This window comes from Lichenostomus cassidix, chromosome 7, assembly GCF_008360975.1.
Source record: "Lichenostomus cassidix isolate B80296 chromosome 7, HeHo_3.0, whole genome shotgun sequence".
In the NCBI taxonomy this organism is placed as follows: Eukaryota; Metazoa; Chordata; class Aves; order Passeriformes; family Meliphagidae; genus Lichenostomus; species Lichenostomus cassidix.
In genome coordinates, this window is record NC_139488.1 from 23,624,207 (window position 1) to 23,641,951 (window position 17,745).

General features: G+C 43.7%; 1 protein-coding gene across 5 annotated transcripts in view; it reads right to left on the reverse strand.

Annotated features, from left to right (window-relative positions):
- The window catches only part of SMARCAL1 (SNF2 related chromatin remodeling annealing helicase 1), a 37,881-nt gene extending 23,611 nt beyond the window's left edge, over window positions 1-14,270 (reverse strand). For 2 of the 5 annotated variants that reach the window (XM_085066855.1, XM_085066854.1), the window contains exons 1-7: window positions 13,982-14,101; window positions 12,402-13,353; window positions 11,665-11,715; window positions 8,809-9,069; window positions 7,304-7,354; window positions 3,590-3,770; window positions 2,432-2,582 (exon numbers count right to left, since the gene is read on the reverse strand). In XM_085066855.1, the coding sequence (XP_084922981.1) occupies window positions 2,432-2,582; window positions 3,590-3,770; window positions 7,304-7,354; window positions 8,809-9,069; window positions 11,665-11,715; window positions 12,402-13,272 (1,566 nt within the window). In that variant the 5' untranslated portion in view covers window positions 13,273-13,353; window positions 13,982-14,101. The other 3 variants (XM_085066851.1, XM_085066852.1, XM_085066853.1) reach the window with 3 other exon arrangements.
- Between the last annotated feature and the right edge of the window lie 3,475 nt (window positions 14,271-17,745).

Here is a 17,745-nt window from a genome sequence, read left to right on the forward strand (position 1 = left end):
TATAGTTTTCTCACTCAACAGAAAACCTAAGGTTGTGAAACACAGACTTCTGAGCAGCAAACATCTATCACTACAGCAATGTTTACTCCACAGTGAGGGTGAAGTACAACTTACCCAGATCAACAAAACTCTTCCACTACCTCCTCTTCTTAAACAGTCCACAAAAAAAAACAAACCCCAAAACCAAAAAAACACAAAATGAAAAGATCAAGTTGACAACACACCAGCTGCTCTATGACAGCAGCTGAAATACATGTGGTAGTAGTCATTCCATCAACCTCTTGAAATGCTCCACACACCAGAGCAAGATATCCTCCCCCAAACCCATCTGTTAGCCCGACCACCCACCATTTCCCTTGTAATTCTGTCCCCAGTGACACCAAGCTCTCTGCAACATTTGAGTTCTGCTGATGTTGCTCTGCAGAAAACTGGCTGGGCCCATCAGGATCTGGTCTCGACAGAGACGTAACCAAATGGTGACAAGAAATGCCATCTCTGTCTCTAGGAGCTTTGCCTATTGAAATCCCCCAACTATCATCCTTCTGGTGCACTGTTCAGCAATCTCATGGAGCAGCCAGAGGAGTTAAACGTGAGGTTCTCACATTTCTCAGTATGTGAGAAAGCAACAATTACTATCCTTCACCACTTACTGAAAGCACCACACCCAAAATGAGCCATCATGCAGGCAAAGTCAAATACCAACCAAGAAAGTATGTGCCTGACACCAAGTCAAAATTTAAGGCAAAGGTGGCAGCAAAAGGAAAGTATCTGGAAGCTCCTACTGTACTCTCCTTTTATAAAGGGTATGTGACTAATTCACACCATAAAACTGATCCTGAATTTCTCACAAGATGCTGACCTTAGTCCACAAGAAGTGCTGTGAAACTGCCCTATTATTTAAGTCTCACTGCAGAACTCCAAATGCCCGTGGGTGCAACACTTCTGACCCAAGAGTATCTCGCTCCTTCCCACCAGCTTCCTATGGCACCTCGGCTATAAAGGCACTCGGTTGCCTCAGTACAGAAAGCCAAAATAAAAAACTGATAACTCTCAGATGAAGAAAATGTCTGCCAATTTGGTCCCAGAGACATGACAAAAGCTTCTACCATTACATTAAAACACATCCGTGCAAGAATGAACTGAGTAGATTACAGACCATAATAAATTTCACCTTCTAAATTTCTATGACGCATTTTTCTTACATCTGCATCCATCACATACTCAAAAATCAACCACATCTCTAAAGCAAATGTCCTAAGAAAACATCTCCCACAAGAGCCTCCTCGGCAGTCGGGAGCAGGGGAAGGAAGAAATCGAGTAGTCAGAAAAACCCAAAACCATCAAAAACAACCAAACAAAAATGCCTCATATTTCTTAAATCTCCTCAAGCGGAACATAGAAGTTTAGTTGCAGTTGCCCAACACTTCAGGAAACGTAGCCCCAAATTGCTCCTGGCAAATATCCCACAGAAACAATGAAGTCAGGTTAGGTGTTGTCCCAGAGGTCTATAGGCCTTGAGATTTCAAGTATGATGAGCAGCACTCCCTCTTTCAGTAAACAATTTTCTTTTCACCTTGCATTTTGTTGCACTATTGGATATTAAAACACACACCAAGATGCTCTAACAACCTGGTTACAGCACAAAACCAGCAAATCCCAATCAATACTTTTCTCATCAATGCAATATTCCAGGAAAAGCTAAACTCCCAGCTCCTCCTTCTCTGCAAAGAATTTACTGACCTAACATCTCTGGCTCACCTTTCTCTCCCACAGTGAACATTTCACTAGCCTATGGCAACCCAACAGCATCAGTGTACAAACTGTGGCAGTGATTTATTTCAAGATACGTTTCTCAACCATACAAGCTTTCTTGGGCTTTGATTAAAGGACTCAGAGGAGTCAGCAGCATACAATGGACAGGCCAAAAGTGTATGTCATAATAATGACAGACACGTAATGATGATGATAATGGGGCCTTTTGAGCAGAGTGGGGAATCCCAGCATCTGGGCCTCTGTACCAGCCAAGGAACTGGCAAATACTACTATGATGGGCTCGAACACAGGACAATTGCTTGAATGTAACTATTCTCTTTGACACTGATGAGTAAAATGCCCTCTTGGAGCCAACTGACTTGCAAGAACAAAGTTAACACAGGGTCAGAGGAGATACTTTCTCTAATTTTCTCTCTTCCCAACAGATCAGTGGGAAAAAAACACACAAAAAAAATCAGTCAAAAAAAAATATATATATGTAGGCATAACCCATACAGTCAATGCCAAGCAATTTCCCCACCCTCAAGCTTCTAAATCAGTACATTTTTGTTTCTTTGCCTTAATACATTCAGAAGTTTAACTTTTGCAAAGCACAATACAATCTAACCACCACACAGGCTGATTACTGCCCACATGCACATGCCCAAGCTCACAGTACCTCTGCCCACGTAAACCTCACGGAAGAAGGAGTGACCACCAGCAAAGGCCATTCCTGCTGGTAATAGGCAGCAATGCAGATGGCCTGGATGGTCTTGCCCAGGCCCATGTCATCTGCAAGGAGCAAACGTCCATTTCTGGAAATTGCAAAACTAGGGAAAATAGAGAGGGAAAGAAGAGTCGAGAAATGAGTTACTATCTGGCAACCCAGATGAGGTCAATTCATGACCAAGCCTCTAAACAAGATCACCTGGAAGTGATCTGGGTTGTTTAGTAAACCTGGATCTTCTCCCTTAGTCTTCATAAAAGTGAGCAACTCTCACAAATCACTCAGAGCTTGGAAGCTCCTGAACAGAGTGGTTCAGCCCAGTCCTTAGAGACTTTGATTTCAAATAAGAAGTAATCTCAAGACTTAAAATTATTAAAAGCACGTTCTTTCCCTGATGTTACTCACATTGTGTTCCAGAGTTCATTCTGGCTGAGCTAAGAAATTATTACTAATAACAATAGCAATTTAAGACCATTAAGTACAGACTGTCCTGGACTGCATATTGAAATCAACAATTAATGACCATATATGATGGGTACAGGGACATCTAAATTTTTATCTGTACATATAATTATAATTTTAAATCCTTTGGGACCTGGGTCCCATTTCCTGGTCCCTTCCCATGCATGTTTAATATTCAAAAAACAACAACAACAAGAGCTGCACTTATAAAAAACCAATTACATTACAAAATAAAAAATCATATGACAATTATGTACATACTGAATCACAAGAGGGAAATCAGAGATGTATCACTTGAACCATTTTTTAGACTAGCAAAATGCTACTTTCCACCTGACTCATGATGAATTCTATCTAGAAATAAAACAGATGTGTCACTCAAAAAATCCACCAAAAAAAAAAAACCAAAACCAAAAAACAAACAAAAACAACCCAACCCAAAAAAAACCCCCAAAAAACCAAGCAAACCATACTATATCAAACAGTCAAAAGCCCAGAATGCTGGAGTATAACAAACCCAGATTCTAGAGAAATGCAAAGCCCTCCATGGAGGAGAAGGCAACCTGGGCACCAATATAAACTACTCAATTCTAGAGAAGGAATTGCACTTCCTTAAAAGGAATTTAACAGCATGCAAAAAGGACATACTTCACACCTTCCCGCTGAAAGGGCATGAGGCTCGTCACAATTTTGGAGTCCACTACTGAAAGGTCAGCATCAGGAATGTCTGTCTGTGATGGAGATCTCTGCAGTCGAGCAGCAAAGGTCTTAATTACTGCTTCGGGCAGTGGCTCCACTTCTACGGACACGAGGCTCAGTAATACTTCCACTGCAAAGAACAGAGCAGTTTATTATCTGAAAGGACAACATACACACAACTTCCATTATGGATGTCAGGACACAACCCTCAACCTCATCAACAATATAATTTCTGATCCTGAAACAGCTCACAGAAATCATGGCATCATGCACAGGTGTTAGCCTGGCCTCTTCCCTAAAGTCTATTTCAGAACCACATGATGAATCACATCTCCTCCCCTCATATTTAGACTTGCGTATAAAAAAGCTGAAATTCTGATGCCATCATTCAGATATGATTGCTACTAATCCAGCTGGAGCTGGATTATTCACACTGAGGGCAGTTTAGGGCACACTTTACTCACAAATGAAAGTACAGATTTGAACAACAGAGCTCCTGAAGTCTAGAAGGCAGGGCCATCTTTATCTTCACCTTGGGATTCTGTACCCCTAAGGTTTCCACCATGCCCAAATCATCCAGAGTGACCGAAGACAGTTACCTAAAGAATCATTCATCTTCAATTTTGAAAAAATTCTCCTCCTGTTCCCAGAATTCACACAGTTGGGTTCTGCCTCCACTTTACCACCTTTGTTTACCACATTTGGGTAAGGAAACAGCAAGTGCCTCAAGACTCAGAGAAACAGCTCTTGTAGCACCAGCAGCAGCACTCCAACAGCCATCCTTCAGGTCCTGCATCACCTCCATGCTCAGCTGGTGACCACTACTGTTCTCCTGAACAGAACCAGCTTCCAGGCAGTCACTTTAGTTCCTCAGTACTACTGTTCTTTCACCCATGAAGCCTCACAACTTTACCTTCCCAGTTAGACTAAAGGGATCCCCAGCATCCATTACGCCAAGACCTCAGAGCCTTCATCTTTTCAACCCATGAATCACAGCAATCACAGCATCTAGCCAATTCTCCTCCTGGCGAATTATTTTAGTCCTTATTTTAGTCCCCTCCAGCCTCTGTATCCCATCCACCCAAAAATAAAAGTATTTCTTTTCAATCCAACAATTAATTTCTATGAAAATAAACACCAGTTTAAACCACACAGTGAGCTGTGACCAGGAAAACACATTTAATAATTTTTGACCAGTAGACTATGAAATGAAAGACACCTCTACACTGGGAACACAAATGCAAGTGCACAGATTTTCACAGCAGGAAGCAACTTCCTTTTTTATTTAGTAGTTGGTTTGTATATGAAGTCCAGAAGACAAAAAAACCTGCTTGGAAAAACAATTTAAATAATAACTCACTAAACCAGCAGTAGATGCACCAGAATTCAGTTAGGTATTTTTGTTTCAGTTATCTCCAAGAGGAAAGCAGCAGGATGGACCCCTGCCATATAAAGGGGGAAACCATTTCCAAGAAATATACATATGAAAAGATTTCCATTTGTGGTTGGGCAGTGACCAAACTTTTTAAACTCTCCAGTTTAATTTATACTTCTTCAATAGCAGGAACTCTCTCCACCCGAAGAAAAGCACAAGCTTGTTATTACACTCACAGAACGAGCTATGTGTTAGCATAATTGCTACAATTTGCTCACTGATAATTCTGTTGCTATTGTTCTGTACATGAGCTGGGAGAGTGATTAAGATATATCTGCCACCAGCATGATTCATCCAACAGACAGTTTTTAGTGAAGTGACCTTTATATAAAGATGACTGAGCAACTAGGCAAAGAGACATTAACCTCTACAAACAGTTCCCAGCTAACAGATCTCTCTGCTGGAAATGGCAACCGGCCTTTCTAATTTTTTTTTTTTTTTATTTTGTGTAGGCAAATGAACAGGCAACAAAGCAAATGCTGTTCCTCTAAAAGGCATGTGCTAGAATCCTCAAATGCCCTCACAAATTACACTCTGCAAGATTTACAGATTTTTTTTTCCTCAGATCTGTGGGATTTCAGAATACCTCATGTAATGTGTACAACTGCCAGCCAGCACAACCAAGCCTGTGGCAGACTGGGAGGTGATGTGTTTGCTCAGCCAGCCTGGCACATGCTGCAGGATCAGGCCCTTCACACCTACAAAAGGCATTTTGACCAAATCCTGAGCGATCGTCAGCTCTCATGAAATCAAGGCCTGTCAGCATCCCAACCCTGCAGTTTCACAACAGTCTCCTCCAAGACACACTCACATGTTCAAGAACTGGCATTCCTACACGGCCTCACCACATGGCTTTCAGCCCTACAACCACTACTAATGTTATTAAGACATGCATCCTAGAAGCATGCACATATTCAATTATTAAACACCCTCTAGTATCCCATGGAAGCAGGAGCCCATGCTGGAGAAAAACTACTCTGAGCAACAGCATTTCAGCTCTGAAACACTCACGCTTCCTACAGACGTGCACAGAGCACCTTGCTTAGTATACTTCTGAAGCTTACCCCAACCAAATTCCACAGCCACAAACCTTCACATGAGCACCAAGGCAAACACAGCACAGTGACTGGGATGATAAATAATAATACTTAGAACTTGTGTAATACTATTGATCTCAAAGCACTCTATAAACTTAACTAAACATAAAAACATAAGAAGCATATGTGCTAGAAGCATGCTGTGGACACTGGATTATTCTGCACTTAAGCATCCTAACAGCACCACAGCTTTCCAGTAGAATATGAAATTCAGCTTCAAAAATGCCTCTGCTTCAGGCAGATCTAAACATTTATGCAAGAGAAAGAAGCTCTTCTCATTTGCCTCAGAATCAACTCATCTGTTGAAGCAACCCCAATTCTAACCAGCTGCATACATCAATTAAAAACTTAATAGTTCTGTGCTGCCTGCAAAGCCATTATTACCAGCAGTAACATATGAGGCTGAACAAAAGCAGCTAGACAGAACCCAGACTGTAACTGTGGGTTACAGTTTTGAACTGGTTGTCACAATGGTCATCATCTAACTTGAAAACCTACTGCTCTGACCTGAAAACCAAAACTTACTGAAATGTGTGAAATGAACTAGCACAACACCATGCACACTACTTAAGGAATTAGAAGCAAAACTTCCTGATAAATATTTATTTTCTAAGTTTGCTGTGACAGTTTAAAATTGATATATACACAAAATGGTGCAAAGTGGGCTGGCACTGAGGGTAAGGTGAGCACAGCTAAAATGAGTCAGTTTGAAAGAATTTCTGTAAGGACAGGTAAGCTTGGCAGACACCATGCCAATCTCTTTAAATCTGGCAAGTGGGGAAAAAGGAATCCATGCTCCTGTAACTCCACAGTTCAAGTAAAGATGTCTTAGATTATAAGCAATAAAACCAGCTTTGTGATAGTAAACACACCCATGCTCTAATAGATGGTCCAGAAATTCACTGCGGAATCTGAGAAAAGCTAAAATTGCTCTCCCAATGGGCCCCTAAAGCACTGTCATGAATAGCATGCATTAATAAAGCTTTGAGTCTGGGCAAACAGTGTAAATGTTTGACAAAACAGGAAGACACTGGCCTGATATTTCATTAAAAACTTGTCTTTGCAGAGGGAAAAATAAAGAAGAAATAGAGTTAGAATTCATTTGCCCCCCACAGACACACAGCTACTCACTTAGTTTGGGGTAATCCTCCAGCAGGAAATTCCACTTTCTGGTATTCATATCTGCAATAGTTAAAACAAACACTGTAACATGTCTCTTTTAAAAAAAGACTGAATACTCTGTCCATAAGAATATTTCTATCCACCCATATCCTCTGCACTTCAGAACTGTTTTAAAAGAAATGTTACCTTGATCAAAATCAGTTCTTCTCTGTTTGCTGTTACACTAAATAGTTTGGAGATGATTTAAAAGTATGACCAAACATCTAGAAATGGTGATATTACCAGAGTAAGCCAAGATCAGCTCTCCTAATGAACCTACCTTCTCAAGGATTTTGGCAACCACTTTCTCTTCAGTGCAAGAAGGGATGAAGAATGTGTGCAGAAGTTTCTATTTGAGAATCAACAAAATCTGACTTCAGTCAGTAAAACCATCACTTTCAGCTGTGCTTCTACCCTACAGTCAAAGTGTTCAGAAATGTACAGGAAGAAATTCACCAATTCATTGTCGCTGTTGAGCCGCTAGCAGAGAAGGAAAACCTGGATTCTCAGCGTGGCATAGAAAAAGCGCTTTATTATTTTGAATCCAATATATACATAGAGTTTTCAGAGGTCACACAGATTGGTCAGTAAGAAACCTCCCCCTAGGCCTGATTGGCCAGGCCTGAACTGTCCACATCTCGAGACACTGTTTCAACAACAACCAAACTTTATCTATGTTTATAAAACACAGCAAAATGTTCTCATGGGAAAGACCTATGCTAGCCACAATTCACCAATATCCAAAATATAACATCAATGCCAGACCTATCTGGCAGGTTTATCCCTGGGTAGCACTCATGTACAACATCCAGGGAAAGCAAAGTGAATTCAGAATTAGGTGAAGACCCAATGAGCCAGGTGGGGCCCTGCCCAAAGAACTAGAGCTCCAGAATTTCTTCTCCATGCTGTCACTAACCTTCTGCGACACTGTGCATGTCACCTCATCACTTCATGTCTCGTTTCCCAAATTATAAGAGGAAAAAAACTATATTTACCATTAAAATCTGAATGCCAACATAAAAAGTGCTCTACAGTTACACTAGCCTTGAAAACATTGGTAAAACTCCTGGTAAATTAAATCTGCTCAGGCAGTTGCAGCCCTTATACACCACAGTAAAGCAGCAGAAGTAAGAGAACATCCAGCTGCATTTGATAACAAAGACAAGGACTTTGCATGGTCGCCATAATGCTGACAAATTATCAGCACATCCGACCTCAACAGTAAATGCAATCATGCTGAGATCTGAAATATCACCTTGGCTAACAGGCCCAGAAGAGGACATGTTCTGCCATGGGATAAATCCCTGGACATGGACACAACACTAAACCAGAACTACAAGAGCTTTTAAAGTCTCCACCAAAGCACATTCTCTTATGCTCTTTCAGAGGGATGTACTACCACAACCTCTCTTCTCTGAAGCAAGAGCAGCCCCAACAAGGTCACTATTAGAAAGCAGATACAGCAGGAGACTCACCATAATTTCTGGAATCCATCTGTTTGAACACTCCAATCACTTCTACAGAATACCCAATATCGACCTCAAATCGCAAGCGAGAGATAAGCACACACTTCCCTTTGACAAGGGCTGAGGGTTTCTTCCAGTTCTTACACATCTTCAAGAGGGATTTCACATCAAACCCACTGCCAACAAAATGAGAGCCTGATGCCAAGCCAACTGCATCTTCTCCTTCCAGTGGTGACAGAATTACTGACGAAAGTTGATTTGCTGCTTTCACTAGGGAGAAAAGCATAGAGATACAGAAAAGAATTAATAACAAAGAACTCTGACAAGTTTAAAAGGAATGATGATTCCCTGCTTTCATTCACAAGGACAAAGAATAGAGAGAGCAATGGCTTGGAGGAGCAGGTTGGTGGGATTTTCCACAGAGAATACAGCAGGGGCAAAGGGAGCATGTGACAGTAGGTGAACAAGGGCCTGCCCAGCATTGTGATTGCACTGAGCTCCCTCTTTGTCAGCAATCCTAAAATGTGGCTCCCTAGGCCAGGGCAAGCAATCTCCACAAGCACATTTAGCAGTAAATTGCACACAGCCATACAGTGCTTTCACTCAGAAAATCCCAGGGAGAGGGGCATGGTGATCAATAGCATGTGCCTGAAAAGATAGGAAGGTGCTCTGTAAAGAGCAAAGGAGAAAGATTTAAAAAGATCTGCCTCCTGCCTCATGTCAACGTCTGATAGACAATCCATCTAGGAGGAATGCTGTGTATCCACAATGCTGTGGGAAGGAATCTAGTTCAAACTCCTAATCTCTTTTGTTGCAATTTAAGTTCATTACCCTTTATTCCGTGTCTTACAGTTGACTTGTGCTTCCCCCCAGCCATCTGCACTCCTGTCTTACCCATCACCAGCAATCTCCTCTGTCACAATGCCAGGGCATGGAGAGAAGCGGGACACAGCATTTTACAGATGTTAGCCTGAGAACACAGCTATCCACAGTAATAAATATGCCACTTATCCCTGTGTTGCTCTGCCAGTCCATACCCATGTGTTGCCTTTATTATTATAACTGAACTCGGATAGTTAAGGAATGGGAATAATATTTCTTGTATTTTTTACAGCACCACAGTAGTGAAGCTTGTCCCTGAGACTCCACCTCACAGATACTACAGTAACACAAAGATCCATGAACATCTCCAGGGTCCATTAGACTCAAGAGCAGGGGACCATTAAGCACACTCTGCCTCCAAGTACTTGTGGAGAGGCAAATTCCCCTCTCTTGTAGCTGTTTAGAATAAACTCAGGTGAATCCAGTCCTTTGAGCATTGAGCTGCACATCATGATCCACTCTGCTTCTTTGTAAGTAGTCCAGAAAGATGATATCCAACAAAAAAATACAAATTTTAAGTTCAGTGGTCAAGATGTGAAAACAGAAAAACTCAGACAATTTCTTTCTAACCAATTAATAAATAAACAATTTGGATTTCAACCAAATTTATTTTAAAATAAGTGACTTCCTGAATAAATCTGAGCATTTGAGATTTCTACTCCAAATAAAAAGTTTAAGTGCACCCACTGAAATTTTTAAGTCAGAGGAATAGGAAACCACCAATTTAGACCTTCTCCTCCCAATGCATCAAGCAAAAGATTTTAGATGCTACTGGTTTAGAATTGTGTAGCTAGGTCTCACCTCTACAACTAATACTTTTAGAAACTGGGCAGGGGGAAAGCATTTTTTACTTCCTTATTTCAGCATTTGTTTCTAGGCTTGACTGCATGTTTAATTTATAGTACAAAGGAAAAAAGGGTGATTGATACAGGACCACACTATTAAGACAAACTAAATTACGAGTGTGAACTTTTAAAATAATTGTTTTACACTTTCAAGACTTCAAGGCCCTTTTAAGTCAGTTCTGTTTTCTCAGGCTATTTTCTCCCAATTTCAGTGGCCAATGTTGATTACATATTGTCTTCACTTGTAAACAGGAACTTCCCACAGAGTAGTCATATATTTGATAGCTTTAAAGAAAAATGCCTGATTTCTAAAAAAACATTCCCTTCATTTGCAAGCTCCTTGGTGCAAAGACTCTGCTCTCATCTGTACTTGATACACTTCAAGCAAGCCAACAGCATTTAAATTATAAATGTGTGGCAACCCACATGGGAAGCTAAAATACCAGCACTCAACTGTGGTTTTTTAAAGTGCTCAACACAGGCCTAATTCTGTTCCCACTGAAATCAATAGTGATTTATCACTCACTTCAGTACACTGTGCATTTGAAAAGCTTACCTGAAGTGTTTGCCTCTACCATCTCTAAATCTTTCCAGAACAAAATGACAGGGAAGAAAAAAAGATAAACCCACCCTTGTTATACCAAAAAAAAAGTCAAATCCATTTTCAGTCTCACTCAAAACCCTGAAGAATTACCCTTTATACTTTTCTGACACACAAAATTAACAGGAAAAAAGAGTTTAAATAAGAGCTATTCAAAAAGAAAACACATGAATGGACCCAGAAATTAAGCATTAGCCACTAGAACACATTCAGTGTGCAAGACAAAGTCAAAATAAGTACCAGCACAGAAGATAATTTTCCTATGATCTTGCTGGTTGCTGAAAAATTCAATGGCAGAGAAAGTGTAACCTGTGGTTGGTATTTAGATTACATGAAAAATTAAATTATTTCTAATCAACTCATACAAATTACCAGAAAAATGTTATGAGCTAGATGCCTAAAAGACAGACATTATCTTTGAGTAGCACTACTTTTATTACTCAAGACACTAACAAAGCTAAACAATAACTATGGAAAGCAGGGGAAGGAAAGGGTGTCAAGATTCCACTTGTTTTTTATCATTCAGTATTTACTTACTGAGACTGCTGTAATCTTTCATGCTGAAATTCCATTTTTTCATAGCAGGATCTAAAGTAGGGCAAGAGTAATAGGGCAGAATATGAATTATTTGGGGCAGAAAAAAAGTGGTGTTGTGAAATGTTCATGCTAGGTAGAAGTATTCAATCTACTCATGCAAACTTATTGCCACACATCTGAAAAACAGTTATGCCCAAGTTTACAGCTACATGACACCAAAAAAAGCCATGGGGATTATCAATACTAAGACAAAAAGAACACAACAGCCATTCACAGGGATCAGCAACACGTTGGGAAACAAAAATAGAATATAACAAATAAAGGCGGGGGAAAAGATCGGAGGCAAGCCAAAAGGTGTAGGGAGATTCCACTGCTCTCAGTAAAAAGAATCAGCTGATAACTGTGAGCTACAGCTTAAGTGACACATATTCACATCCCAATTTATGAATTACTTCACTTCCAAGAGCCTCTGACCAGCTGCTGGCACTAAACTACTCAGAGCACTGTTCATAAACCAAGGCTTCCGACTTCTGTTCTAAATCCAAGCTCAAGCTATTTATGCCCAGAATTTCTATCCAATTTAATCTGTATTTACTTCTTTAATCCCCCACTAATACCACATATTCCACCCCAGCAATAGGTACACTGGTAAGTGCAAGTAGCAACTACAATAGCAGCAGATGCTGAAACTTCAATCCAAAGTAAAACAGAGAGAACAGCAAACAAACAATTCTTACCATAGGCTTTGCTTGGTACCTTCTGAAACACAGCAATAAGTTCAGCATTATACCCTATTTCGACCTGGAATCTGTCTTCCCCATATTTCACACATTTTCCTTTTGTAACATTATTTGGTTTCTTGTGAGAAGAAGCGTCAAAGGTAGAGCCCACACCAGCAGAGCTGGTCAGCTTCTGCATCCTACCACTGGCCTGAGAGACAAAACCTCCCCCTGTTCTTTCTGTCAGTCTGTTTATGTTTAACAGCATTTCTGAATCACTCAGGGCAGCGCTGCTTGGCAGTGGAACATATTTTATGGAAGACTTGTTCTGAGTTTGTAAATCTTTACTACTGTAAGGGTGCCCGTTATCAATTAATCTTGGATGAGGTGGTCCTGTGGGGTTTTTGTAGGCTGGGTAGCATTTGGGCTGCTGGAATGTTCCAATATTAATTAAAGCGTTTTGTTCATGCTCCTGGCTACCAGCATCCAAGCAATGTTTATGGGAATAACTCAGAGAATTTGGGATCGTTGCAGGGAACTGCTTAAGGCCACTTGCTTGTTCTGAGTCCTCTGAACAACTCTTTTGCTGCTCTTGATGTGACCCAGCCATCTGTTGGTTTGCTGTGTAATGGTTATAGCCTTTCTGGGGACAGCTCTTCTGCTCCACAGGAGCAGGTGGATTCTGTCCGTGCTGGCTGGGGAACCTGACATGACTGTTTTCTTCCTTCGAATTTCCCGGATTGCCCAGACTCTGTTCTTTCCCCAGAGGTGCAGCAATGCCCATGTGCCCAGCTCTCTGGGCTGCCAGCCTCTCTGCTCTCCTAGCCAAAGCTAGCTGGCGGTTCTCTTCAATCCTTCTCTTCTGCTCCTCTGTAAGGCCTGACGACATCTTCAACAACTCAAACAGTACCAAAACTACATTGGGAATTAACCACAGAGGCACTGCTTCTTTACAGGAATGGAGGTCAGCCTACAAAAAAAAAACCAAACCAAAACTATTATTGTATTGGTAACATAGTATTACTAGTGATTATTACTGTAACTGATCCTACACATTTCTAGTAGTACAGCAAAGCTTTCACAGCAATGCTAAGCCATTATCAGTAAGTAAATGGTGACAGACGCTGATAAGGCTTTGCATGATAGTCCTGCATAGATAAAACATACGGAAAGAAAACTCCTATTCCAGTACATTTCTGAGTACTCTTCTCTGCAAATCGCAGCAGAACTAATACAACAGCAAAGCATGGGGACACCCTGCACTGCCGAGCCAGCCCTGCAAAGGCACATCTCTGCACAGTCTTAGGTGGAAGTGCACCCTATTTCGGGTACCTACTAGCAAAGACGGGACAATGCCCATCTTCCCTGTTCACTTTCGGTTCTTGAGTATCTTACAGCGGGTAGCAGATACATGCTGAACCCCACAGGACAGAGTCAGCTCCTCCTGAGGAAGCTCCACTCTCAGCTAACGGACCTGCGAGCAGAAACAGGAGGAACAGGAGCTTGCTCCCATCACATCTCCCCGGAGCCCTCGCTCCATCCGCTGCTGCCCCTCGCCCTGCGCGCTGCCCGCCCCTCCGTTCCGTGCCGTTCCTCACCTCCCTGCCAGCGGCGGGGTTCACCCCCTACCCCGCTTCTCTCCCATGTGCCAGGCAGGCTCCCGTCCTAAACTCCACGGAAGTCCCGGCCGGCCCGGGCCCCGCCTCCCCTCGCCGCCAGTGACCACCCACCGCCCCCGGGCTCCCGGAGGTCAGGCCTTTTTCCCCGCCCGCCCCGGGGACTCCGCCGCCCGCTCACCGCCCGCGGGCACGGGCCGGAGCACCGCCGAGCGACTACAGCTCCCGGCAGGCCCCGCGCCACCGCCCCGCGGCACTAAACGCTCGGTAGCGCGCAGCACGCCGGAAAATAAGCGCAGCGCGGGAGGCGTGCGGGGCGCTGGGAAATGTAGTCTTCCGGTCGCGGCGCCATCTCGGGGGCGCTAGGGCTGTGGCTAGTGGGGGGAGCCGTGGCCGCCACCCTGTCGCCGTGTTCGGCTCAGGCCCCGTACGGAGTGCGGGGACTCTGTGCTCGGCCCCGGGCTGAGGCCTTGCCCCGGCCAGCACCCAGCGCTGTACGGCCGAAGTGGACATCCTCGCTGGCTGACCCTGGTGTGGGTCTGGCTCGCCAATGCGTGTGGTTCCTAAATGGTGGCTGAACGGGGAGTAAACAGTGGAGCTGATGTGTGAGAAAGGCTGACAACACTTGTCAGCAGTGAGGAAGGAGTCTGCCCCCGGGGCTTAGGAGCAGCAGCTGGCATTGGTGCAAAGCTGCTCTCTGTCATTTTTCATGTTGGTGGAGATCACAGAACTTAAGAATCCATTTGTTTGGAAAATACCTCTGAGCTCATCGAGTCCAACCTGTGACCAAACATCACCATGTCAACCATACCATGGCACTGAGTGCCACGTCCAGGCTGTCCTTAAACACCTCCAGGGACAGTGACTCCACCACCTCCCTGGGAAGCCATTCCAATATCTAATCACCCTTTCTGCGAAGAAATTCTTCCCTGATGTCCAACCTAAACCTCCCCTGGCGCAGCTTGAGGCCATGTCCTCTCATTCTGTCACTGGCTGCCTGGGAGAAGAGCCCTACCTCCACTAGCTACAATCTCCTTTCATGTGGTTATAGAGAGTGGTAAGGTCTCCCCTGAGCCTCCTTTTCTCCAAGTAAACACCCCCAGCTCCCTCAGCTGCTCCTCACAGTACCTGTGCTCCAGACCCTTCACCAGCTCTGCTGCCCTTCTGCAGACTCACTCCAACACCTCAATGTCCTTCCTGAGTTGAGGAGCCCACAGATGGACACAGCACTCAAGGCATGGTCTCACAAGTGCCCAGTGCAGGGGGACAATCACTGCCCTGGTCCTGCTGGCTGAACTATTGCTAATCCAGGCCAGGATGCCCTTGGATTTTCTGGCCACCTGGGCAGAACTGGCTCCTGTTTAGCTGCTGTCAACCAGCATCCCCATGTCCTTTTCTGCTGTGCCACTTTGCAGACACTCTGTCCCCATCCTGTTGTGCTGCCTGGGGTTGTTGTGGCTGAAGTGCAGGGCCTGGCACTTGGTCGTGTTGAATCTCATACCCTGGTCTCAGCCCATTGATCCATTGATTGGATTCTTCTGCAGAGCAACAATTCAACCCAACTTGGTGTTGTCCACAAATTTGCTAACGGTAGACTCGATCCTCTGATCCAGATTGCCAATAAACAGGACTGGGCCCAACACTGATCCCTGAGGACACTCCTAGTGACCAGACAGATGAGGGGGTGTGCCTGGAGGCTGTAAGAGGACAGATGTCAGGGCTTTCTGCAAGCAGAACACAAAAGAGAATGCAGGAAACTACAGGCCCATTAGTATTACTCCAGGCCCTTGGAAAGTAGTACAGTCTTCCAAGAAACTATCTCAAAGAAAATGAAGCAGGTGATTGGGAAAGTCAGCACAGATTTGCTAAAGGCAAATTATGGCAGATTAACCTGATCACCTTCTACAGCAAAGTTATGTTTTCTGTCTACATGGGGAGAGTAGTGGAGTTTGTTAACCTGGACTTCAGCAAAATATTTGCCTGTGTTTCCCACAACCTCCTCCTGGATGAGCTGACCAGATACAGACTGGAGGGATGTGAGATGGGTAGGAAATTGGCTCCCAGGCCACATACAGAAGGCAGCAATCAATGGGTTTTATGCAGGCTGGCAGCCTGTCACAAGTGCTGTCCCTCAGGGAGCAACACTGGGTCCCACGCTGTACAACAAATTACACTGGAAAAGGTTTCATCTTGATATGAGAAAGAAATTTTTTACATAGAGAACAATCAATCATTGAAATAATCTCCCCAGGGACGTGGTGGGCCCCCATCACTGAAGGTTTTCAAGATCCAATTGGACAGGGTGATAGATAACCTCATCTAGGCTCCCTTTCCCACAAAGTTTTAGATCAGATGGTCTTTTGATCTACTTTCCAACTTGGGCTGGTTTATGATTTTCATCTTCAGAATAAAGTAAGTACTCATATTTGCATCAGTTACATTAAAAGTTAAAATAAAAGGGCCTCACAGGGTTTTAATTATACATGCGACTTAATTATACACATCGAGATGCCATTCTTGGACAGTCATGTTCCCCATGTGTGTGACCAGAGCAGTAGCTGGGGAGAAAGCAGAGAAAAGGCCCTGGGGAGCACCATAACCCCCTCCCATCTCAGAATTTTACTACCCCTGCCCAGTGGCAGGCTCAGAGCTGCCATCCTTGTCCCCAGATACCATTTTCTCCAACCTGACAGGCCCTTTGGCTCGGGACACTGAAGCCAGCTGGCTGTTTCACAGTTTATTCATTCTTCTCTCTGCTGGTTAATTAGAAAAGGTTATCATTAAATTGCTTCCTGATTAAGCAGCAGTGACTGCCATTAGTCAGGAGCTTGTCAGCCCGAGAAAAACAAGGCAGGCAGGAAGAGTGAGGTGCAACTCAACACACACCACGACCATGGGAGTGCTGTTCCCACCTGGGAATCGCACGCAGACATGAGCACACCTCATGCACACAGGGATTTGCAAACACTGCTTTTAAAGAAAACCACAGGCTAAGGAGACATCCGGGTCTGGGGTTTGTCCCAGCTTCTCTCAAGAAAAAAATCAAACCTTTTTGCACATTCCAGGTCCTCTCACGGCAGAGCAGGTTTGCTAGGAAAGGCTGCACAGCCCCATGGTTCCTGTCCAGATCTTCTGCCTTTGCCTTTCTTCCCCTGCTAGCCAGTAGACTCCAGGTGGCTACACAGCAGAGAGAAAGGAGTGGATGGGAGACCTTTTTTCTCTCTTTCTTGTCACACTTTTAACTGCCCAAAGCTAAACCAGATCCCAGTGTCACATATGGACGAGAGAGGGAACATGCCGAGCATAACCCTGCAACTGCTTCCAGCCACCTTCTCCCTGCCAGCAGCTTTCCAATTCCAGGTCTCTGGTGATGGCTCCTTATTCTTTGGGAGATCTTGCAGGAAAAAAAAAAAAAGAAACTACTTGGGAAAAGTGGAGAAAAGCCCCATTCAGGGACTGTCCCCAACTCATGAAAATGTTGAGATCAAAGCATTGTTTGCAGAGAGCTCTTGGGTTGCACGGTCAGGCAGACACAGACGTTGAAGCATTTGCTCCATATGGCACAAGTTCAGCGAGACACAAGGAACAGCCCAGCCATGCAGAGAACAGACCTACAAAACGAGACGCTGCTTGCAAGCAGTTTGCTGGTGCACTCCAGGTGTCCTTTCAGTCAGGACATGCTTCCAGCAGTGGCTTGGGCTCACCCTCCACATACTGGGTCAGGAGGAAGAGATGCAGAGTGAAAA